We start from the raw sequence: 24,969 nt of genomic DNA on the forward strand, positions 1-24,969 counted from the left end.
CTCTCACTCCTCGCAGCCTCTCCTCCCCCTCCCGGAGGAACGCCTGGCAGCCGGGGGCACAGGGAGACGGCAGCGCCCAAGGGCGAGCGCACGCACCCAGGCGCCGGGTGCGGGAGGCTGCGTGTGCCTCGCGCGGGTGGATATGAGTGCGTGTTGACAGAGCGCAGCGCAGGCGGCGGGCGGCAGGACTTCGCTGTGGGCGGTGGTGTGGGCTCCCTGGGAGTGTGTTTTGAGTTTCTGTGTATGTGCCTGTCGTTTCATGTATCCCCGCGCGCCTAGCCGCCGGTGCGTCCCAGGCGTGAGGGAGAGGTCGGGGAGGAGTCCTGACACTCGCTGAGTGAAGCCACCTACCCCCAGAATCCAGCCCCAGACTAGACCCTCACACGTGTGCTCCTGCCTTTGAACAGAAAAGTACAGCGTCTGCTCTCTGTGGCCACGGTCACCCATTCCTCTCCCCAGTTCCCTGAGCTGGTCTTCCTGACACTTCTCCAGCCTGTGGCCTTCTCTCTGGTGCCTCGGGCAGGGGGTAGTTTCTCCTAAGCCCAACGCTTTCCAGAGAGAATTCACCAGAGCAGGCAGCACCCTGTCTTGACTTGATTATAGGTAACTCCATAAGGGCCAGGAAATCATTTCTATATTATCTCAGCCCCTGCAGTTGGCAGCCTTTCCTTTTATTCTGTCTTCTCTGAAAGAAATCCAATGGCTAAAGACCCAACACAAAACATTTTAGCTGCTTAAAACGTCTGTAGAATGAATGCTCTGGAATCTGAACTAAAGACTTGTAGCAGGGCAAAGTCTTTTTCATCAAAATGAGTCCTACCTAGGACTCTGGCAGGAAGTTAGGATTCCTTTAAAGTCTCCTCCTTAATGGCCACCTACTTTGGCATTGGCGGAAATCTTTTGTGAACAGAAAGTGCATGGGTATTCACTAACTAATCCATGATCCACTAACTAATTAAAGAATGTGAGCTTTAATTTCAAGAACTCTGGAGGCTGGAAGGATGAGTGATGAGGAGAAGGTATGGACTCCATCCTAAATATCAAGTGTCAGCTCCCTCCTTCCCAAGCAATGGAAGAGAAAAGAACAGAAGTAAAGTGGACAGGGTGAAGATTCTGAACATAGAAGGATTGCCTTTTAGGCAGTTAAGTTAGGTCAGGCCTTCAGATCTGACAGGACGCAGAAGTATCAGCAGAATCAGCTTCCTGGAAGTACAGGGGCTGAAGGTGACAGCAAGCCAGAGAGGGAGACAAAACCAGAGAGAACAATGGACTTTAGCCGCTCTGTCCATATAACTTTCAGTTCAGTTCAGTTCAGTCCATATAACTTTAGCACACACCATTTCCTGTCCTGGCCAGTGGAACTGTCCTAACCAAAACACGTGTACATCTAAGATGTGGACCAGATTCCTTCACAATTCGGTCCTCAAAATTTGAGGGCAATCACCTTCTTTCTTATCAACTGAGAAAGGATGGGCTGAAAAAGAACCGTGAAATAAAATTAGAGCGAAAGAGCTCTGAGTAGGAAATTAGGGTTAGAGCTAAGGAGCTTCCCAAATTGGGCAGATGTTTCAACCAGAAGAGGTGGGAAAGAGGCTTCCATTAAGAGAGGGATCTGTCAATGTTTCTTCTTTTTTGCCCTCAGTGTTTCTTAACACGGTGACATATTTCACCTCTGCCTTCCCAGGCCCCCAACTTCTAACCTATTTTAAGAAAAGGAAAATTCATACACACACACACACACATACACTATTCATGAAAGATGCTTTAGAGTCCATCTAGTCTAATCCCATTTATTTAACACATGGGAAGGAACTTCCCTGGTGGTCAAGTGGTTAAGAATCCACCTGGCAATGAAGGGGACATAGGTCTGATCCCTGGTCCGGGAAGATTCCACATGCCTCCTGACAACTAGGTCCGTGTGCCTCAACTGCTGAAGCCCACGCACCTGGAGCCTGTGCTCCACAGAGAAGCCACCGCAGTGAGAAGCCCGTGCACCAGCGAGCAGCCCTGGCCTGCGGCAACTGGAGAAGGGTTCACGCATAGCAACGAAGACCCAGCGCAAAAATAAAATCAGTAACTTTCTTTAAGTGGGAAAACTAAGCCTAGAAAAATTATGTGGTCCCACGGAGATTAACAGACTGATCACCTACTCACAGAGAGTAAGTAACAAAGCCAGGGCCAAGTCTCCTAACCCTCTTCCATTCTGTGTTGCTTTCTTTAATCACCAGTCCTGGGTTTTCATCTCAACCTCATCCATCTTATTTTAATCCAATCTCATTTCTGCCTTACTCTACCCCTAGAGAGGTAAGAACAGGATATGTCTGCTCCATTCATTGTCTCGAAAGACCACCATTCTTCTCTCCCTGTCTTTCCCCTTGTTCCCCACCCCCAGGTTTCCCAGGCTTCTGCCAACCTCATCCCTCTCTCTTCAGCTTCCAAACTGCCCCTGCCTCTTGGAGACCCTTCCTCCTCACTCCCCTAACCCCACAACCCCTTCCGACAATCTCTGAGTTTGATCGAGACTGGAAAAAAAAAAAAAAAAACACCCCAATGCTTTGGCAGCGGGTGAAGGCTGGATGTGATCTGCCTCCTACAGGAATGCTATTTAAAGGGGCGGCCTCACAATCCTCTCCCTCCAAAGTGACAAGAGAAAAGCCTGCTCCTCAATCTCTCCAGAGCTGCAAACTCAGCTCAAGTTAACTTCTGACTTCCTCAACCTGCACCCTGGCCTGCTGCTCCTTTTTCCTATTCAGGTGGGAGGGAGAGGACTTGACAACTGAGATGTGGGGGCTGAGGGGGGACTCATCTTCGTCTCCTTTGATGACAGGTACTTAGGAGGAGCAGGAGGCCCTGTGGGGCGGAGGACTGGAAGAACACTCTTCCCCCAACCACGTGAGTGACTTCAACCATGTGCCAGCTTCTTCTCAAAGTCGAACTTTGTTGGAAGAGAATTGATCTAGGCAAGAGGATCTAAGGTTCCGGCGCTCTTGTCCCTAGCGGGGACCTCCTTCCCCTCTCGGTGTCCATGGTTAAACCACGGGTGTTCTTTTCCTCCCAGGCCAAGTGCCAAACGGTGAGGCCCCCTTGGCCAGGCCCAGTTGTGTCCCTCCACCCCCATCCCCTGCACATGAAGGCTACCCTCACCCACTCAGCCAACTGAACAGCGTGGTGAGGGAAACACTGTCTCTACTGCCCAGAGGAACAGGGGCTCCCCTGCAAGCATCTCACCCCCAGGTCTGGTGGGAGAGCTAATTCTATCTCATTAGAGAGAGAATTATCACAAACAAGTTAATGGAGTTTTTAATGAAAACACTGCACTAATGAAAATGCTGAGGCTAGAACCTACGCTCTGCCTGCAAGACAAAGCAATCGGGGTCAGAATTTCTTCTTGATATTCATTCCGCAGTTCCTTTTAGGCCTAAAGTGAGCTGGGGATCTGAGCATAGAAAGCGGTTCATCATGGACTGCGTCCCAGACTGTAAGAGGTCAGAGACCCTCCTGGCTAAGGAAGGAAACTGCCTAAAATGCTGATGCTGCTGCTGCTAAGTCACTTCAGTCGTGTCCAACTCTGTGCGATCCCATAGACGGCAGCCCACCAGGCTCCCCCATCCCTGGGATTCTCCAGGCAAGAGTACTGGAGTGGGGTGCCATTAAACGCTGACGGGTCCTGTGAACTCAGCCGTCCTTCACCTCTAGACAGTCACCTTTTGTTAAGGTGGTCAAGGCCACATGTCCTCACCCTCTTCTATTTTTCTCATTCTAGGTTCTCTGGATTCTAACAACTAAGTCTTCCCAGATGAAGAGGCAGTCGGGGCAGGTAGCAAACGTCGAGGACTGAATGTCATCTTTGAGTCCCAGTTCCGAATGTATCGATATGCATGTGACCTTCATTAAGTCATTTAACATCTCTGAATAAGCTTTCTGGCCTGAAATAGGAAAGCCTTCCCTGTTACCCTGCAGAAGGTTGAGAGAGCACTTTGAAAAAGTATATGTAATAGAGAAGTGTGTGTGTGTGATGATATGTTTATAAAAAACATCATGTCACATGACAAAATTTTATAAAAGGAGAACAGATTTGTGTTGCCAAGGGCTAGGGAAGGGAAAGGGGATTGTGGGAGGGACATAATGGAACAATAGGAGGAAGGCCCTGTAGTGATAAAACCATCCTATATCCTGACCATGGTGGCAGATGCCTGAACCTACACATGATAAAGCTATACAGAACTAAATACACACAGTGAAATGAGTATAAAAAAACTGGAGAAATCTACATAAGATCAATGAATTATGCCAATGTCAATATCCTAGCAATAGGGTCAAGGAGATTTGGAGATTGGGGTTGATAAAGTGCTTTTAACAACTTGTGATAAAAAATATATATATATATAAACATGAAAAAAAAAAAACCTCCTAGTTACAGTGGCATAGGATAGTTTTGCAAGATCCTACCTTTGAGGAAAACTGGTAAAGGTACACAGGATCACCCAATATTATTTCTCAATAAAAACTAATTTTAAAAAAGGTATTATATGTCTACTGTCTATTCCCCTGCAGCAACTTGTCGTGCTGTCCTCTAGGACGTTCCTCTTAAGCATTCCTCATGCATATGGAAAAAGGATCTCCTGGCTCCTCAAACAGAGGATCCCAGCAGAGATATGAGTGAATGCAAGGGGAGCTGCTCAGATACTTCTGAGCTTTCTCTTCTTCATCAACACTTCCCTCAGTCTCAAGAGGCCTGACCCCCATCACTCCTTAGAACCTAACATTTTTTCCATAGTGCGGAAGGACAATTAGTTGACGCATGGAGCAGGACCCTCCGATGATTCTATCCTAAAGAATAGACAATTGTTGCTAAGAAAAACTTGTGTAATAATTATGGATGCCAAGTTCAGTAAGTATTGACTAAGCCTGGGTCTCAAGAAATAAAGATCAAACACACACATATCTAAACACAGCTAACAAATAGCTTTAATGAACTCCGGATGGATTTGCTGAAAACCAAAAATTGCTTCCCTTTTATCCTGGAAGTATAGACATGACCCTAATTAATCAATTATTTACTTATATTGCCCATTCCAACCACTCCAGACCTGTGACATATATGATCTGTTGCTCTAGTCCTCCCTGGCACAGAAGTGATGGATGGCGGGAGGTGGGGCGGGGGGGGGGGGGGCACTGTTTCCTGCCAGGGAGTTAACTAAACCTAGTTTAATGCTATCTTAAACGCCTGGGGCTTTGCAACACTTGAAATTCTAATTAGTGCAGGAAAGGGCTAGGTTGAAACAGCTTGTACTCCCTCAAGTATACCCACTCTCAGGGCCCTGTAACCTAATGAGGTCTGTGAAATTTAAGATCCAGAAGAGAAATCCCTGCCTGGAGCAACAGCTGTACCCAGGATGACCAGGGGATTTGGGTTAAGTTAGTCCCTCCAGTTAGGAGGGAGAATACCCCCAAATGGTATGTGACGGGAACTCGAGTGACACTGGTCCAATTAGTTGTCCTAGAATTACTCTGGACTGACCCTCTGCTCTGGTTTGTGGCGATGTCAAGCGAAAGAAGGAGGGGTTCCAGTTAGAGATGTGAGAACTTACTCGTTACCTACAAGGGTGTGGTAGGGCAGGTGAGGTGGGGGGGCGGCGGGGAGAGTTGGGGCAGTGAAAATCGGGATCCCAAGAGCACTTCCTCATTGCCCCTGCAGGCTGGAGAGCTGAAGGCAGACAAACAGACCCACGACTCCTAAAGGAGCCCCCACAAAGGAAAACAGTGTTTCTCTGCTACTACTTGGCAGTGCAGTAGGAGCAGGCTGAATGCTTGCTGAACACATTTGGAAAAGGAAGAGAGATAATCGTCCTAATGAATGTGCAGGAGACAATAGCAGCTCCAGTGGGAGGGTTATAAGCTCATTATGGTTTAATATGATGATTGATCATCTCTGCCTGCCAACATTATCCTAGAATAGTGATGAAGGTCGGAGAGACCCATGCCAGTCAGAACTCAAGCTCTGGTCCCCAGGAGATAGAAAACATACTTGAGGGTCACTTTTTTTTCATTGTAAAAATTCATACACCTGGCCCCAACACCGTAACTCCTTTCCATGAAAAAAGCCCTCCACCCCCTGCCCCAGTTGGCCCCAGTTCTCTATGATTTCTCAGCCCTGGGCTGTTTCTCCATCTCCCTCTTCACCAGTTCTGGCTGATCCTCTCCCTAGTGACCCCACCTCATTCCCACCCTCTGAGAAAATAGCCACAGCTTCCAGTGCAGCACAGGTTTAGGTAGGTCCAAAGACCTTTCAGTGGGTACTGGCCGACACTCGGTTCAGGTAGAAGGCCCGGGAGACCTCCCGATAGGCATTTCGAAGCAACACATATGGGAAACAGGACTCCAGCATGTCCAGGGTCAGGAAAGAGGACTCCTCCACCACCTGGAAGAGAAAGGGCCAAGAGAGATGAGGACCCCAGGTAGGGCATCCACTGTGACACGCTGTTCCTCTTCATTTGGTTCCCTGGGCCCTCTGAGGCCATTAGAGTTACAAGTAAATGGGGTACCAAGGCACTGTCACTTCGTTTCACTCTCAGAAAGCAATGTTCTCTTCAGCTCCATTATAATGACCCCTGAGCCCCTCCTCAGGGTTATATGCAGGGCTCAGAAGCAGAAGGCAGGAAAGAATCACTTCTCTAGGGCAGAAAAACTCCGTTCTCTCTCATTCTGGAGGCTAAATGAGGTGTGAGTGGGCAGCACAGATGCAGGTAAGAACGCATAAACGTGCTAATGACAAAGCTCTGCAGAGAAAAACACAATTACCACTGCAGGCCAAGCAAGAGGGCCCGGAGCCCACGCGGTTCAGTCTCCTCCCTCCCTTAGCACAGTGCTTGGGGAACAGTATGGATGCTGTATAAAGGAGCAGGCATGATTAATTAGTTTAATTAGAAGGCCTGTGTGCTGTGGAAATCCCTGCAGCCCCCACAGCCAAGCAGAAAGATAGATCAAGATGCCTGGGTAAGACGGAGGGTAGGGGGCAGGGGGATATTACCGTAGAGCCAGCCGTACAGCCTAGCCTTGGGCCAGAGGGTTTCCTTCCTGAAGAAGGAACGAGGTGTCTTTCCTTCCATACTCTCCTCGCCCAAGAGGTTACGGGACTAAAGAACACTCTGGAGAGAAGTGTCCCATATCCTCTGGCATTTCACACAGATGGGCCGTCCCAAATATGTCTGGGGTTTCAAGTCCTGAAAATTCACTCAGGAAAGAGATCTACCATCTCTATTCTAATGTTTTTCTCTCTCTGAAGCCCTTTTCAGTTTTTAAAATTTGTAAGGTACTGCAATACTCAAACCATGCACACACAATACACACAACAGCCTCAAAAGAGCAGACATCACAGGCTGAAGGAGAGAAAATCCGCCCGTAAAACTGTAGCTCTGATCTCAGGTTGGATGGCAGAAAGAATTTCTTGCTAAGCAAGATTTTGAAAACCTTAAGCCAGTAAAGAGATAAGATCTCTTTTCCAGGATATGACTCTTGGGTACGGGGAAATGAGTGATGGCTTCAAGAAGGATCCACTGGTCCAAGACTTCTATTCTCTGCTCTGTTAAGCACAGAAAATCACAGGGCTCCCAACTGGAGGAAATTCATGGCAGTGGAAATAGCTCTGAAGTGAAAGCCAAAAAACGGGTTCTAGTCCCAAATCTGCCCATGTATTTGGGGGGAGACCATGGATGTTATCTTTGCTTCCCTCTCCTCGGTTTCCTCACCTAGGAATGGTGAGGACTGGACTAACCACCAGCATCTGATCTGTTTCTGACAACACCTAGGATTCCATGAGTCTATGAGAGAGTCATTCCTTCCCCCGTGAAACCCACTCCAGGAAGTCTGACAATAGTGGGGGTGGGCACGGCCCAGGCTTGACAGCCAAGACAGACCCCAGGGAGAGAGGTGCATGAACAGGATTTGGGGCTACATGAGTAGCCTCTTTACACAGAATACAGCTCCTTCCCTTCAGTCAGTTCCAATTTCTCTGTGGAAACATTTGCATTTAAATTGCTTTGCAGGAGCTAGTCCCTCTGTCTCTTCCCTCCTACAAAAAGCGCCCGGTCCTAGGGCTGTTCCAGCCACTCTGCAGGCCTGTGACGCCACAAGGGGCAGACACCTTGCCACACTTGGTGGGGTGGGGGGAAACGCAAAGCAGAGGGAGGAGGCAGTGGTGAGCAGCTGTACAGAATCCCCTCCAACCTCACAGAGGTGGGAACTGTCCAAGGACAAGGAACAGGCGTGCCTAAATCATTCAGAAACTAAACTGAGCAGCAGAGAGAGGAAACATTTGTTTAGCATCTATTATGTACCAGGCACTATTATATAAACTGTCTCATGAACCCTCACCCCTCTAGCATAAGGATGTGAAAGTGAAAGTCACTCAGTCCTGTCCAACTCTTTGCGACCTCATGGACTATACAGCCCATAGAATTCTCCAGGCCAGAATACTGCAGTGGATAGCCTTTCCCTTCTCCAGGGGATCTTCCCAACCCAGGGACTGAACCCAGGTCTCCCACATTGCAGGTGGACTTTTTTACCAGCCGAGTCACAAGGGAAGCCCAAGAATACTGGAGTAGGTAGCCTATTCCTTCTCCAGCAGATCTTTCCGACCCAGGAACTGAACTGAGGTCTCCTGCATTGCAGGCGTATTGTTAACCAAGAATCCCTGAGCTATCAGGGAAGCCCATCATAAGGATAACTGCCCACTTTTAAGGCTAAAGAATCAGAGTCTCAGAAAGGTTAATTAACTTGCCCCGGGTCATGCTGGGCTTCCCAGGTGGCTCAGCAGTAAAGAATCTGCTGCCAAGCAGGAGCCACAGGAGACTTGGGTTCGATCCCTGGGTAGGGAAGATCCTCTGGAGGAAAGCATGGCAACCCACTCCAGGATTCTTGCCTGGAGAATTCCATAGACAGAGGAGCCTGGCGGGCTATAGTCCATGGGGTCGCAAAGAGTCAGACAGGACTGAAGCGACTTAGCACACACGCACGCAGAGGTCATGCTGCTCTGAGACCGTGCTCTGCCGCCCTCCTTCAGCCCTCCTCAGCCTCCCCTGCCCTCTCACCTCCTCACCACACCCCCGCACCTCAAGTCCATTCTCTTCTCTTCCTCATCATGACCCTTCATCAGCCCAACCTAGGCCTTTTCGAGCTAGAGAAACTGAGACACAGATAGCACTGAGTGCCTATGTATTCAAAGAAGGAGACCCAGAGGGAGTCCCAGGCACGCTCGCCCCTAATACTGGTGGGCCTGGCCGAGAGTGCAAGTGGAAGCCCATGTACCACATGATAAAATAGTATATTCTTTCTGGCAACATCTGCAACACGTATTCATCCCTCAATGTCATGGGGCACTGGAAGGGAATTAGTTTCCAGACCACCTGTGGAACCAATTCAGGGGAGATACCCGAATCTGTAGATACCCAAGTTACTTTTATAAAAAGGCATAGTACCTGCCTATAACCTATGATATCTTTCCATATTCTTTAAATCATCTCTAGATTACTTATAATACCTAATACAACATAAACATTATATAAACAGTTATAAATACCATGTAAAGGCTATGTAAATAGTTGCTGGTGTGGGCAATTTGAAGTTTTGCTTTATGGAACTTTCTGGAATGTTTTTTAAAATAGTTTCAATCCATGGTTGGTTGAATCCATAGGGGAGAACCTGTGGATATGGAGGGCTGAGTGTACCTTTACAATTTCATGGAAGACAGGTTTGAATTTAGAATCGTTAGACCCCTCAGAGTTCTGTACCAGAGCAGGGAGAAGGGAGGGAATCAGCCTCCAGCCAGGTACCCCTTCTCCTCCCACCCCAGTTTGGGGGGTTTGTAGACACACATAATCTTCCTGTCTGCACATCTAAACTCCAGCCACACATTCCATGGGCTCTGGAGCACAGTCTGCCTCAGTAGGATGGACTCGAGTGCAGGACAAGCTCTACATGTGGGCTGGAGCTGCTCAGGAAAGAATTCTGAGGCCCGAGAAGTCTTTAGCGGGAGCTCTGAGGAGGAGCACAGGCTCCAGGTGGGCCTGTCCTCTCCCCACAGGCCAGAGGAAGGGTCACTTAAACCCAGGGCCCAGAGCAGGAGCCCCTCCTGCCCACCTTTAAGTGCAGAGCTAACCTAGGGAATCAAACTTTAGAACAAGAGTGAGTAAGCACGTTGAAGAGGGAAACAAGATCAACAGTAAAAGATTTTTTAAAAGTTAACTGAGTCAGAGTTCCCAGAACTTTCTACCAAAGAAGGGGAAAAGCCAGAGCTTGGGAAACAGAAGAGATAGCAGGAGCTGCCTGATTCGTGTCCCACCTGGTTCCCTGCCTTACAGCTTTTCAGCTAAAAATCCCTTCCCTCTTCTGGGCTCCCCTCCTCCTCCCCCAGTTGAACTCCCCCAGTTGAACCTTCTTCATGGTTCTCTTAAGGATGAGAAATACAGTGGTAGGAAGTGGCCAAGTAAAATCGAAGATGCATTGGACAGGTAGTTATGGATGAGGGACATCCTCGTCCATGAGCTCATCCCCATGGTGGGGGTGAGCTGTTCCTCCATATCACACTCAAGAGCACTGCAGGGAAAGGGGCCCAGTCAGCTAGGGGCCAGGAAGACACTGTGCCGCAGAGAAATCCTCAAAGACTCTACCTTGGGATGACAGGACAAATCTAGAATGTTAACCACAATGTGAGGATTAGACCCCTTCAGGCAGAATTAAATTCTTAGTTAGTGCTTTTGGGTGATAACCACGTAGGGAGCCAAGAACCCTATAGAGGATCCTCCCTCTGGCCCTTCCTCTCCGACCAACTTAGAGCAGATACATACCAAGCGCATGAGCAGAGAAATGGACTCCCGGTTTCTGGTTTTAAGCTTGTCAGTCTCTTGGCCCAGCTGCAGGAGGCTGACAGAAGCCACCTGTAAGGGAAAGATTTGTAAGGAAGCAGATTTTTACGAAGGTCAGAGTAGGACAGCCTCAGGCTACAGGAAGTCAAGAGAAGATCAAGGAGGTGAGTTAAGAAGTGCTGGGAGGCTTGGGGTGGGAAAGCGGTGAATCCCCCAGGCTTCAGAAACACACGCTGCCTCCAAACTAGCCAGTGCAGATAACAGCCGGTTGCCAGGGATGCTGGAGGAGTGGTAGAAAGAGGCGAAGAAAGAAATTGCAACAGAGGCAGGTAATACTGTATGCCAGGAGATTAATCTCTTTTCCAAGGCGGCCTCCAGACACCACTGTCATCAGACTGTTTACAGCTGACTCCCCACCCGACTAGAGACAGAGCTGGGCCGCTGACTCAGACACAGCGCTTTTGGTATTCTCCTTCTGTCAACTCCCGAATGGCTGTCCTCTCCATTCACCTTCAGGTCCCCAATAGATCAAAGAGAAAGAAAAAAATGTGACTAATTGCATCTCAGACCCAGATTACCTGTATTTAGCAAACAGAGAGGGTAAAAGAGGCAGTGGGGTGGGGGGGTGACTCCCTTCTCACCCCATCTTAGAGATCTGGTGTGAATCCTCTTTATATCTCAGATGCTCGGAGCCCATTCTGTCTGCTCTGCTGTACCAGTTTAAAGAGAGACCCTCTCACTAAGCTTCCAAGTCCCTGACATGTACTTCTTGGGACCAGGATGTGATTCCCTGGAGAATATGATCTACTGTTTCCTCCAAAAGAAGACAGATGAGGCTCTAGTTTTTAAATCAGAACCATGCTTTGCGAAAGAATAAGCTCCCTTCAAACCGGCAATCTGTTAAAACCTAGCGGGGTGGGACGGAGTGGAAAGGTGAGAGGGAGGTTCAAGAGGGAGGGGATATATGTACATCTATGGTGAATTCATGTTGATGTATGGCAGAAACCAATACAATATTGTGACGTAATTATCCTCCAATTAAAAATAAATTAACTTTTTTTAAAAAAAGGAATAAGCTCCCTATTGCTGAGAATGCTCAAGCAGTCAGTGGGCACTGGACCACATTTCAAAGAGTATGAATGAGATTCCTCCATGGAGGATTTAGAATGGAAAGCTCTGGGACCTCTCTGAACAATGGAAAGAGATTACTTATTCTGTGTTTTTCCAGAGGCAAAGCTTAGATCAATAGTGAGAGTGGCAGGGAGTCAAACTTCGGCTAAAAAATTTTTTTGACAACTTTTTTCAAACAAATTGAACATAACCTATAGTAAAATCAGCTTCCTGACTGTAAGTTTCAGTCCCTAGAATTCTAGACCAGGGGGCTCTCGAAATAAGATCCCAGGATGGGCAGCACAACATTACCCAGAAACTTGCTAGAAATGCAAGATTTTCCAGCCCTACCATTAATCTACTGAATCAGAAATTCTCCATGTGATTCTGATTCACGGTGAAGTCTGAGGATTTGAAAAAAGTTTGACTTTTTATCAGTATTAGAGTTGAAAGGGGCCTCATAGATGATAAAAGTCAGTGTCTCGAGTCTGTATTTTAACGAACTCCTCAGGATATTGTAATGCACACCAAGGAAATACATCATGGATTTGGTTTAATATCTCTATTTAATAAATGGGAAAACTGTGGCCTCGAAAGTTTGGCTTTTCAGAGACCATGCAACTTCTCAGTGGCAGATCCAAAACTAAACTCAGATTTGCTAACTTAGTCCAGCACTCCTTCCAAGTATCGGGCAGAGGCTGAAATACCAGCTGTTAGGGAATTTAGAAGAAACTCTTGCCTTTCACAAAGCTGTCTCTCACTATTTAATGAACAAGATGGGAGGTTAGAATCCGAGGCCTGCTCAGTAATAACTGTCTATGGATTTAAGTCAAACCACTTGCCCCCAGACTTCACAATCATCCATTCCTTATAACCTAGACCCACTCACCACGAGAAATTCCTTGAGGTGGGTTTCAATGTTCTTGTTGTAGACTGTGAAGAGGGCAGCAGATACCTGGATGATGGCTTTGGTCAAGCAGTGAATATTGTTGCTGTAACCTAGATTATTATTGACAGAGAGGGAGAGAAAGGAAAGGAAATTGAACCATGCCAGGTGACCCCAGCTGGTAACTTGCCATTTTTTCAGTCTGGGCCAGCCCTATGTGACGCCAAAGGACGAGGAGCCATTCGAGGATTAGGAGAAAGATAGATAGTCTGATGGAATTCCACCTGAATTTAATTTTACAGATTGTTTATTCTCAAGAGCTTTCTGAAACAGAACTTTGCATCTGAGTCAGAAGTCTGTATTTTCCAGATAGATGTCTTGGTCTCATCTCCTGACCCCAGGACACTAACCTAAACCCACTCCTTACTTACCATCCTTCTCAATGCTGTAGAAGGAGGCAGCATCCATGGCAAGGAGTGGGAGGGAAACGGCCAGAAAGATCAAGAGCAGGCAGGCCACTTTATATTCTTCCTCAGGGGATGACAAATCTGGGAAAAGGAAAAGAGAGTAAGGTCAGTAAACAGGAGCTTTCTTCCACAGGGTCCTACTTCACAGAACTCCTAGGAGTGTCCCATGAGAAAATATCTGTGAAAAGACTTTGTAGAGCGTTATAAGCAAATCATTACTGCTGTTAGTGAGAGGCCTGAGTCCCAGAGGCTTCCACTGGTGACTGAGCAGAGCTTTTGGCAAAGAGCTCAGCTGACACGCAGGCTGAGGGCACTCTGTCAGCTGCCTGATGGAGTGGAGAGGCGGGAAGGAGAGCAAAGACTCTCATCAAAACCGAGAGAGAAGAGGGAAAGCCAGTCTGGCAACTTGAAAAGGCTTCATACCAACCCCCTGGTTCCATCCTATTCGGAGTGTGTGCAAGTATGAATGTGCTAATCAGAGGAAATGTGTAATGGAAATATAAGAGACAAGTGTGAGACCAGGGGAAGAAGTGAATGGTGTCAAGATGATTAGAGGGGAGGGGAGAAAGTAAGATCATTCTGGGGGACTGGGACACTATATACCACATAACTAGGCATGAAATCATGTCTGTTTCCCTCACTGTTTCATCTGCATTAATCTTATTTCCCTAACAAGACTGTAAGTTCCTTGGAGCACTTGCTGAGTACCAGACTCACTTAATACTTTTTAGCTGATTGACAGATCAACTGGTTGGAACCTGACTAGAAATCGAAATTGCCTGTGGAAGTATTTTCTGGGGATTAGGGACTGTGCTTTAAGTCTTTCCTTAGCTCCCAGTTTCTACCCTCTGAATTCACAATCCCAAATAAAGACGTCTTTGACACTGACGTTTTCCCACCCCCAAAACAGGGCCCAAGCCCTCCGCCACCCCGTTCCCCAGTGGTACCAGTTTTCAGATTGGCAATGGCAGCCACCAGGGCTGGATCGATGTCACAGTCCACCCCCGCAGCAGATGCCAGCTCAAAGATGCTCAAGGTCACCTGGTGGAGAAGAAAACAACATTCTGGAGAGCATTCCCTGGAGAGAAGTACTTGGCAGAAGCTACAGGTGGCCAAGACCCCTGGATCACAGATTTTAAACTTTTGGTATACTATCATCTTTTCTAGGTATTCCTTTCATAGGTCTCCCTAACCTGCAGGGAAAATACATTCTTTTTTAAAAAGCCCAAGGCTTTAGCGTGGCCTTCAGATTCTCCAGAGCACAAATTTACTTTTCCAACTTTATTTCCTCAAACGCTTCCTACAGGCAATGCAGGTGTATTCACCATCTCTAAGCTACAACTTACTTTCTTCTTTTCATACTCCGGTTCCTGTGCATCCCTCTTCAGGAGTGTCCTTTCTTCTTGAGAGACCATAGGAAATAAATTGGTCCCTGCCCCTGGTTCCTGACACAGGGCTCCTAAAACCCTTATAATTCCCTAAGTGATAAAAACAGCATTTTTTGTCCCTATGCAGCAACTCTGGTTGGGCTCCTGGCCAGCTCCTAGATAGAGGCTGGTCACCAGAGAGACCAAGCCTTGATTAGAAACTGGGAATTTTCAGCTCCACCCTGCGCCCCCCACACACACACCCACTTCTACAGAGAGAGGAGAGGGCCTGGAAATGGAGTTAATCATGCCTATGTGAGGAAGCCTCCATAAAAGCCCAACAGTATAGGGTTTAGAGAGCCTCCAGGTAGGGAACACATCCACAGACCAGGAGGGTGTTCAGCCCAAAGGCAGAAAGTCAGAAGCTTATGTCATCAGGACCGTCACAGGTCTCGCCCTGTGTATCTTTCCATACGGCTGGTCTGAAAGTAGAAGTGAGTGTTAGGCGCTCAGTCGTGTCTGACTCTTTGGGACACTATGCACCGTAACCCACCATATCTCCTCAGTCCTTGGAATTCTCCAGGCAAGAATACTGGAGTGGGTGGTCATTCCCTTCTCCAGGGGATCTTCCCAACCCAGGGATCAAACCCGGGTCTCCTGTATTGCAGGCAGATTCTTTACCTCTGAGCCCCTGGGAAGTCCATATAGCTGTTCTTCTATATCCTTTATCACATCCTTTAATAAACTGGTCAATGTGTTTCTGTGAACACCCCTAGCAAATTAATGGAACCTAAGGAGGTGGATGGAGAAGGCAACGGCACTCCACTCCAGTACTCTTGCCTGCAAAATCCCATGGACAGAGGAGCCTGGAAGGCTGCAGTCCATGGGGTCGCTGAGGGTTGGACACGACTGAGCGACTTCACTTCCACTTTTCACTTTCATGCACTGGAGAAGAAAATGGCAACCCACTCCAGTGTTCTTGCCTGGAGAATCCCAGGGACAGGGGAGCCTGGTGGGCTGCCGTCTATGGGGTCACACAGAGTCGGACACAATTGAAGCAACTTAGCTGCAGCAGCAGCAGCAGCAAGGAGGTAGATATTGGAACCTCTGACCTATAGCCAGTTGGTCAGAAGCACAGGTTTGCAACTGGCTTCTGAAGAGGGGGCAGTGGTAGGTGTAGACTTGTGGAAGTGAGCCCTAAACATGCGTGATCTGACACCAACTCCAGGTTGATAGTGTCAGAACTGAGTTAAGCTGCAGGACATCCAGCTGGTGTCACAGGGAATTGGTGTGGGGACATCCTCCAAACACTTGGTGACCAGAAGTGTCAGAAGTGATGTGTTCTGTGTGAGAGTAAAGGAGACGCTCAGCAGAGAATCACACAGTAGGGGAGAACTGGGTTTTTCCCTACATAGGAAGGGAAAAAGACAAGTCTTTCCTATTTACTTCTCCTTTGCTATATCCAACTGACACCCACCCTTGAGGCCTACCTTGAATCTCACATTCTCTGTAGAGCCCTCCCTGTTGACTGCAGCTCATGCTCATCTTTCCCTCCTTAACTTGGCACCACTTACTCGGCACTGATCACAGGCAGCACCTGGTATCATCAGTTATCTTCTCAGCTTGGAGGCAAAACGTATGGTGTGTCTCACCAACGAGATTACAATATGTTTTTAACCTCATGGCATAGAGAGGGGAGAGAAAGTCCTGGAGTGAGAGGATCTGGGTTCAAATCCTAGCACCACCACTTACTAATTGCGTGACCTTGGCTAAAAGTGACTTAACCTCTTGGAGCCTCCATTTTCTCATCTATAAAACTGGAATAAAAATACTCACCTTACAGAGTCGCTGTGAAGACTAAATTAGATCACATATGTAAAAGGACTTCCCTAGTAGCTCAGCTGGTAGAGAATCTGCCTGCAATGCAGGAGACCTGGGTTCAATTCCTGGGTCAGGAAGATCCTCTGGAGAAGGGATAGGCTCCCCACTCTAGTATTCTTGCCTGGAGAATTCCATGGACAGAGGAGCCTGGCAGGCTACAGTCCAGTAGGTCGCAAAGAGTCTGACTTGACTGACTTCCACTTTCACTTTTTGCATACAGTGCATCTACCCCTAATTGGGCTTCCCTGGTGGTTCGGCTGGTAAAGGATTCGACTGCAATACGGAAGACTTGGGTTTGATCTCTGGGTTGGGAAGATCCCCTGGAGAAGGAAAAGGCTACCCACTCCAGTATTCTGGCCTGGAGAATTCCATGAACTGTATAGTCCATGGGGTCACAAAGAGTCAGACACAACTGAGTAACTTTTACTTTATTACCCTAATGACTCCCAGCATCAGAGAGACTAATAAACCTTGTCCCTTTTGCTCTGCTTCCTTTCCCTCAAAGCCAGGAGCTCTGCATTCCTTTCATCCTCTCTAGGTTTGAACACAATGCTAAGCACATAGAAGGCATTCAGTTAATGTTTATTGATTGACTCCTGAACCCCTCATTGTACTTAGAATCAGGTTCCCAAGATGTAGCTCCAAACACCTACACCCACTAAAGTACTTGGACTTTAGAGGTTAAGAAAAAAAGACTTCAAAATGTTCTGAGAGGACAAGGATAACTGTTTCAATAGCAGATAACTAAGTAGAGTATCTTATGCAAAGAACCCCACGGATATAACAGTAAACACACACCGCCTACTATGCTAGACCCATAAGGTAAACCTCAGCATTCTGCTCCGCCCTGTTTAAATTCCCTACTAACTAAATAACCCTGCTAGTGGCAACCGTGACCTAGGAGATCGGGGAATTTGGTCCATAATCTGTGGTTTTCTAGAGGAAGAAGGTGATGGTTGAAGGAAACTTCTTCACCTTTTAATCTTCTTCTGTTCTCATCTTCTTACCCCTCGGAGGTAGTAACAGAATTTCTGATGGACAGGCCAGCCCCATCTCCACACACCTGCTTATCCTCACAGGCAGGCAGAGCCTAAAGCTCAAAGCTGCCAGGAAGATACCAGCTAGACACTCCTGACAGACCGGAGCATTCCGCCCCAACATCAACAGCTGCCAGAAACCCGGGGCCCACAGTGAAATCCAAGCCAGGGCCTGAAGGAGCAGCCATCCAGTGAAAAATCACCCCTCATGGCCCGTGACCACTTGGCCCTCATCTGATTTCAGGCAGAGAGAGGGGAAATTTTCAGGATTCTTCTGACCTCAAGGTAAGGGAAGTTGTTTTTTCCCTTAGCATCTAACTACTTCCCGTGGGGTCGGAAAGAGTCAGACATGACTGAGCGACTGAACAGCATCTTCCTGTTAACCAATTTCCTCCTCTCATAGACCTCCCTCCATTAATGGAGTCAGTTATAAGAGAAGTGCCCTGCCCTGTGCACTGGGCAGCTGTATTTCCTGCGAAACATACTTATTTGCTCCAGGTGATTCAAAAGGCAAGCTAGCGTGAGGAGGGCGAGAGGAAACGGATGTTTAGGTTGGGTGCTGATAGAGGCCCCTCCTCTTTTCCCCATGCCTACCCGGAATGAGGCCTGAGGGTGGGTGGGAATGGAAGAACCAACTTTTACAGAAAGTTCCCAGGCTCCTGACTAAAAGAGGGGACTTGTCTGCACATCGTTCAGAATCTAATTTGCACATCTTAGGAGAAAACCTATAGATACTATGATCCTTGCCCTTACTGCTCTCCCTACAGTAATATTCCCCAGCCCCCACAGGATCTCCCCAGGGCTCCCCTACTCTGAACTCTCTTCTCTGACCAAAATTCCTCCCTCCACAAAACCTCCCCAGATATTTTTCTGTTGAAAACCTGGCTCTTGTTCCTGTGGTATTCTTCAGAGCCCTCTCCTCCCTACCAAGATCCTAGCTCTATCCTTGTCAACAACAGAAATCTCCTGATTGGATTCCACTTTGCATTCCCCAATACCTTGATATCTGTGTCTGGAGTGACAAACTCCTTCAGGCATTCGATGGGACCCATGAGAAACGGGCAGTGGGCGGAGAAAACCTGGAGGAAAGAAGACAAATGAGTCCGAGGACAGAGGCCAGCACCTTCAAACATAGGTGGAAACAAAAACAAAACAAAACAAAACAGGGCCTCAGCTTAGATGAGAACATAGCCAACTTTCTGTGTTACTTCCCTCGTCACACGTCCAGATTTCTCCAGCTCATCTGTCCTCAGAGATCTTCCAGGACTTACCGGATTAAGCTCCTTTCTTCACAATGCTTGCCAACCCTTTCCACAACTTCTCACACAAGCCCCACCCAGCGCTTTATTCTGCTTATCCTGTGGCAGCCCCCGCCCCCACTCACCTCCCGAAGTCCCTCTTGGGCCATGGCCCTAAAACTGAGGATAACTCCAATGATGGTCATGCGCTTCAGCACGTTATCAGCCCCTAAGGAGAAAGAAGAGCATGAGAGAAGAGAATGTGGGAAAACGGCGATGGTTTTGCTTCTTCAGACCCAGCCGAGGCCTCATAGCTCCAACAACCCCTTGTGATCCACAATGCTTTTCCCGCAGTTCCTTCTCCCTTTGGGGGATGTGCTCACCTGTCAGCTGGGGCACCAAAGAAGCCATCAAGTCCGCCTTGTTGAAGTTGGATCTGATCTGAACAAGTACATCCATGTTTTCTACCACCAGCTTCTGCAGTCAGAACAGAGACATTAGCAAGAAAAGACAAGACCCATGGTACCTCTCTCTCCAGTCTCCTACGCCTACCCTGCTTCCCCCGAGGCTGGACCTTCTTCCCGGGGCCTTGCATCCACAGTACCTTCAGCTCCACAATTTGCGAAGTCACATGCCACATCAGGTTTTCACTCAGGAACTTCATGCCGTACGGGCCCAAGAGTTCAGCTAAGGCCCGCATCTCTGGAATAGAGTTGCAGAGACCCCAGGTAGGACTCAGAGGGCACTGGGGCATTTGCACAATAGCTATAGGATAGTCTGAACATTTCTAATGTTTTTCAGCAAGGAAAGGAAATGGCAAGGAAGGGAAGTAGGGAGCAAATGTGGCCTGAAATCCTGCATTCAGGTGACAGGCCTGGCCTGCCTGTGGGACAGTTAACCTTCTACCCACTGGCACTCACACCAAGATGTACCACAAATGATAGCTATTTACTTTTCATTCTTACAGGAATCTGGACTTTGCCAAGTCCCTTTACCCGGTATCTGGACTTTCCTCTTGCTGTACTAGCTGCACTAGCTTTATGAGATGGAGGACCATCTCTGAGCCTCAGCTCTCTTCTCTGTAGAATGAAGAAATTAAAATCCACCCTGAATACCTCACAGAGTTGCTAGGAGAGCAATCAACACACATCCCCATTATCCCAATTGTTTTTTCCTCTAAACCCTTCTTTCCTCCAGTCTGCTCCATTACCTTATCCCTCCCTAACCAGCCTGCTTCTGGCCCTTTGTGGATTAAATAAAGCCTGGCTGGGGAAATCCCATGTTGGAAACCTGAGGGACAAATTCGGACAGGAAAGAGCTCCACCTTTGATCTCTGGCTATGGACCATCCCAGCAGAGAAAACCATAAAGACCAGAAGTAACAAGAGATGAGGAGAGGAAAGGTGAGTTTAACCTAGTTAATAAGGGTTCAGAGGGAAAGGGAAGTTGAGGCCCCCATGCTCAAGGGTTTCAAGGCAGGACCAGTTGATCTCCACCTCTACCACTGACAAAAGCAGTGGAGCTGGCCACAGCAGCTGACATGGAGTCTCACGTGGAATAAAATATCAGACATTTTTAGAGCCACCTATTTACAATAGGAACAACTGAGCTGAGAACTAGGAAAGGAGTTCCTAACTGGTCACCTTAGATAATGCTAAAATGCTGACAGAGAGGCAGAGGGGCTGAACTACCCTTTCTGGAGAAAAGACCCGTAGATCCACCAGTTTGGATCCACGTTACTCTAGTCCTCTCTAGGCTAGTAACCCTAGGGCCTCCTTCTCTATCCATCTAGCTATTTTTGCAGCAGCATTGCCCCATCACCATGGTAACCCTAGGAAATTGGGGTGGGGGTGGCAGGAGGGGAAATCAACATTACCTCCTGCTGCTCGTCAGTTGTCAGCAAGACCTAAAGCTGATTTTAGATGCTGCCTACAGCTTGTGGGAGGAGTTGATGAGAAGGGGACATCTGAAGCCTCCAGCAGGTAGAGAGTAGGGTCAGCTCACTGATGGAGTCAGTGTGAGGGCAAGAAGAAGGCAGAGCTGGAGAACAGAGCTGCGTGCTCTGCCCTCCATAACACCCGCTCCAAGGAAGGGGAAGAATGGAGAGGGCAGCATCACTGAAACATCTCCTACCTGTCTCAGATCCCATGCAGGGTCCATGAGAGGAAGGAGGAAGCAGTTGGATAGTTCATGAATCAGTCAGTAAAACAAATCTATTAAAAAGGATCTGCACAGCTTCAAGCCCTCTTTAAAAAGAGAATAACTTCCCAATTCATTCATGACACACTCCTCATCTGCCTGCCTTAAGACACTAAAGCACTTCCGAACACTGGGAAGCAGCACGACGAAGTGATTAAGCACCTGGGCTCTGGAATTTGACTGCCTTGAGCTGAAATTCCAGTTCTACCATTTATGAAAGTGCAAACTTAAGCTCCGTCACCTCTTGTGTCTCAGTGTCCTCATCTGTAAAATGGGGGTAATAACAACCTCAAGGCGGTTGTGAGGAGTGAAGGAGTTAATAAATGTGAACATTCAGAACCTAGCCCACACTAAACGTCATTGGTTATGTTATCATCATTATTAAATATCAGTTATCGAAAATGTATCCCTCAGGAAGAAGATGCCACAACATGAGATCACTGTTTAATAATTCCAAACATCAGAATGTCCTTACATTTATCCTTTACCCTTCATCGTATGTCCTACTCTCTACTTTTTGTGGAAATGGAAAATACCCACTTACTACCCTTTGGAGAATAAATCCTTTCAATGGCTTAAGTGCCCCTGCCCAGCTCTTAACTCCCTTCATCTTCTCTCTCCACCATCAACCCCCAAGCCACTTCCCAATTCTGGGTCTCACTTGAAATCTCTCCCATCGTCCCTAAGGTAGAGTCTAGCAGAGATCTAGAAGAGTATAGAATGAGGCTCTGGGAAGGCAAGAGAACACAGATGGGGTCCGTCAATTGGGCTATTGTACCGAGGGGAAAGCTCGGCTCCTTGACAGGAGACCAGACTCTGAGCTCACCAGAGACGTCAGAGAACTCCTCTGCGCTGAAGTTCTGCTCCCCCTCTCTGGGGAGGCTGATGAAGGCCTGCATGACTGGCGAGAGGATGATGGTCCCGCTGCTTGCCTGTCTCAGCAGACTTTCTAGGTACCTACAGGATTGGCCAAGAGAGCACAGAAGATGAGTGTTCACTCCCTTCCTCCTACCACCACCACTGGGCTCAGGAAGAGGAACTCCACGAAAGGCTGGGGTGATGGGGAGAGACTGGGGCGGGAGGAGGAAACACCACGGCACTCTGATAAACATTCCAGGCTGCTGGCTCAGAAACAACCGGCAGTAACGTGACTCCGCTTTGCCTCTAATCTGCTGGACATTGGCTGTGCTGTCAAAGGTAACGGTGGACATGCCCCACCACCTTTTCCAGCTATTGCACACCCCACACTCTTGGCCTTTCTCTGTCAGGTAAGACAAGCCTAAGCTGACAAGACAAAAATTCCTATTAATTGGGCTCCTCCAAAATATACTTACCCTCAACCTCCTCAGTGAGAGTTTTAGACTAAGAGCCTAGGAGCCTGGAAATGAGTCTCAAGTCAAACCTCCTGGGCAGAGAGAAGCCCAGTGAACACTTGTCATCCAGTCTTCAAATATCCCCTCCTGACCTCTGGGCAAGCTAAGAAGGCTTCCAGCCAATGACACCAGAGGGCTTGGTAACCCCTGTCACTCACCCAGGCACTAGCTGTAGGCCTAGGTCTTACAGAAGTCACAAGCTAACACGGGTAGGTCAAAACCAGCACTCAACGTGCATTTTTTTTCCTTTTAATTTGAATTCGCTGTCAAATTTTTTAAGCGGAGATTTTATATTAAAAATAATAATTTAGTGAGGCAGCAATCAGATGGTACTAAGTGGTGGCTGCCCCTTTAGAAGGGCATGCCCTTACTACTCAAAGTTCCCACCCAGCCCACAAGACCCATTTCCCTTACCTGCCAGGCCCAGCTTGATATATGTATTGCAAACCCTGTCTCAGGCTTACCCCCCTTCTCAGGGGGTTCTTTGCAGCTTGACTCATACTAAGCTGATATTGGATTAAGAGCGCCACCCAGTGGCTTAGGGAGGTAGGAATCCAGCTCCTTTCCATCCTTAAAACCTCAAAGGAAGTATTGCTGATTCCTGCCCCCTCCAGTTTGGGGGAGGAGGCCCCTTTCCCTATGAAAAACACTCTACTAAACATAATATGGTCATGTTGGAAGATGAGGAGACAGTGCTCTGGAGAGAAGGTATGAGATAGAATGGTCTTCAGACGGAAAAGCTGGATGAAAAGAGAAATGAGAACTTCAGAAAGAGGAAGAAAGATCATTTGAAATGAAAACAGAATCCAGAAAAGAAAGGTCAGGAACTGCAGATGAAGAGGAGAAGGGCAGGTCAATGGGTGTCACGTGGAAGCTTGGAAAGAACCCTCATGGTGGAGAGAGGACATCTGAGTTTGCCCCAGCTTATAGCTCTAGTCCTCGGGCAGAAACAAGCCTCTGTTTGGGGGTCTATGACCCTAGGAGCTGAAATGCCTGGTCTTGAGGTCCTACCCTGTAAAGGAAAAAGTGCTAACAAAAAGAGTAAGGCAGAGAGAGAGGATAAGCAACACTGACCAGTTTGTGTAGAGAGTGGTGATAGTCTGCTCCCCACACGAGTCCAGGGGCTGTGTCTGCTGCAGGAGGGCATTGCGGATGACTCTGGACACATCTGCACCCAGAAACTGGGCCAGTGACTGTATGAAACTGATGTACGCTTTGACTCCTGCCAACAGCTCAGAAGGCCTGGCAATCTCCTGGGTTGTAGCATTGTAGCCAGCCAGCCACACAATGGCTCTGCATGATAGAAACCATAATCACAGTCATCATGTCCAACATAGTAACAGTTATCACACTTATACTGTGTTCTAGGTGCCGCACTACGATTTCACTACACACATTATCTCATGTAAGCCTCATAGCAACCCAAAAAGGTAGGTACACTTATCTCCATTTCATGGTGAAGAAACTGAGGCACAGTGACAGAGCCAGGACTTGACTCCAAGAACATTTGATTCTCAGTCACCATGTTCTTCCGCCTCCTCTAGGGAAATTTAGATCAGGTGGTAAAAGATGTAGGCTCCCAAACGCCATCTAACTGTATGAGCTGTCTCACAACCTCCTGTATTCTCAGGGCCAGCATTTGTCTTTTCTCTTTGGAAAGAATTAGTTCCAGTCACTGTCAGAAACGGAAAACCACACCCAGAAATCCTTCGATGTGCAGTGCAGTGCTGAGCGGCCATGGGATGCCAGGTGGAGAGAGTGCGCCTGGCAAGCATGCAGCTATAGCCAACCTTAGAGGAGGAAGACCTGTCAGCACTGTATTATTTCAGAGGCACATCAGCAACACCCCCTCCCCCTTGGACTCACAGACCCTTCCAAAATACCTTCCCCGGGAACCTGAGAATTCACAGTGGGAGTCAGTCCTCTTCCTTCAGACTTTCTTCCTTGTTAAACTGTAAACAGGGGGCTTCCCTGGTGATCCCATGTTTAAGAACCCACCTTGCAATGCAAGGAACACCAGTTCAATCCCTGGTCCAGGAAGATCCCACAGGCCGCAGAGCTACAGAGCCCGTGTGCCACAATAATGAGCTCTCACTCTTCAACCGAAACTGCTGAAGACCACGTGCCTGGAGCCTGTGCCCCACAGCTAGAGAAGCCGCTGCAATAAGCCCTCACACCGGAACAAAGAGTAGCCCCCACCTGCTCCAACTAGAGAAAGCCCACGCGTAGCAGTGGAGACCCAAAATTAAATAAATAAATAACTATGAAAACAACAATAATAAAAAATGTCAACAGAAGGAGAAAAAGGAACACCACCAGCTTTTGTCAGTCAGCAGCACATCAATATGAATGAGTCCATCAGGTCCTCCCTAAATTAGCCACAGGCGTTTGGGAGTTTTGTTTGTTTTGCATTTTTGGGAAAGTGTTTATGGTGGGGAGGGGGGAACAGGAGCACCTGCTTCGTGGATGAAAAGGAAAAGCACTTGAGGGAAAATACTACAGAAAGGACAGACTGGACGCAAGCCTAATCTACCTAATCTATTTTAGAAT

At 47.9% G+C, this 24,969-nt stretch overlaps 2 protein-coding genes across 2 annotated transcripts in view; one reads left to right on the plus strand and one right to left on the minus strand.

Annotated features, from left to right (window-relative positions):
- METAP2 (methionyl aminopeptidase 2) overlaps nucleotides 1-24,969 on the plus strand; it is a 492,318-nt gene that overhangs the window by 399,557 nt on the left and 67,792 nt on the right. The gene's annotated exons all lie outside the window — the stretch shown is intronic.
- NCKAP1L (NCK associated protein 1 like) overlaps nucleotides 6,290-24,969 on the minus strand; it is a 42,648-nt gene continuing 23,968 nt past the window's right edge. The window contains exons 21-31 of the mRNA XM_052640395.1: nucleotides 23,494-23,712; nucleotides 21,873-22,003; nucleotides 19,453-19,550; nucleotides 19,232-19,325; nucleotides 18,995-19,077; nucleotides 18,609-18,689; nucleotides 14,273-14,366; nucleotides 13,290-13,406; nucleotides 12,862-12,971; nucleotides 10,845-10,934; nucleotides 6,290-6,421 (exon numbers count right to left, since the gene is read on the minus strand). Coding sequence (XP_052496355.1) covers nucleotides 6,290-6,421; nucleotides 10,845-10,934; nucleotides 12,862-12,971; nucleotides 13,290-13,406; nucleotides 14,273-14,366; nucleotides 18,609-18,689; nucleotides 18,995-19,077; nucleotides 19,232-19,325; nucleotides 19,453-19,550; nucleotides 21,873-22,003; nucleotides 23,494-23,712 — 1,249 coding nt within the window. The remainder of the gene's footprint in view (nucleotides 6,422-10,844; nucleotides 10,935-12,861; nucleotides 12,972-13,289; nucleotides 13,407-14,272; nucleotides 14,367-18,608; nucleotides 18,690-18,994; nucleotides 19,078-19,231; nucleotides 19,326-19,452; nucleotides 19,551-21,872; nucleotides 22,004-23,493; nucleotides 23,713-24,969) is intronic.

Source organism: Budorcas taxicolor, chromosome 5 (assembly GCF_023091745.1).
Source record: "Budorcas taxicolor isolate Tak-1 chromosome 5, Takin1.1, whole genome shotgun sequence".
Lineage (NCBI taxonomy): Eukaryota > Metazoa > Chordata > Mammalia > Artiodactyla > Bovidae > Budorcas > Budorcas taxicolor.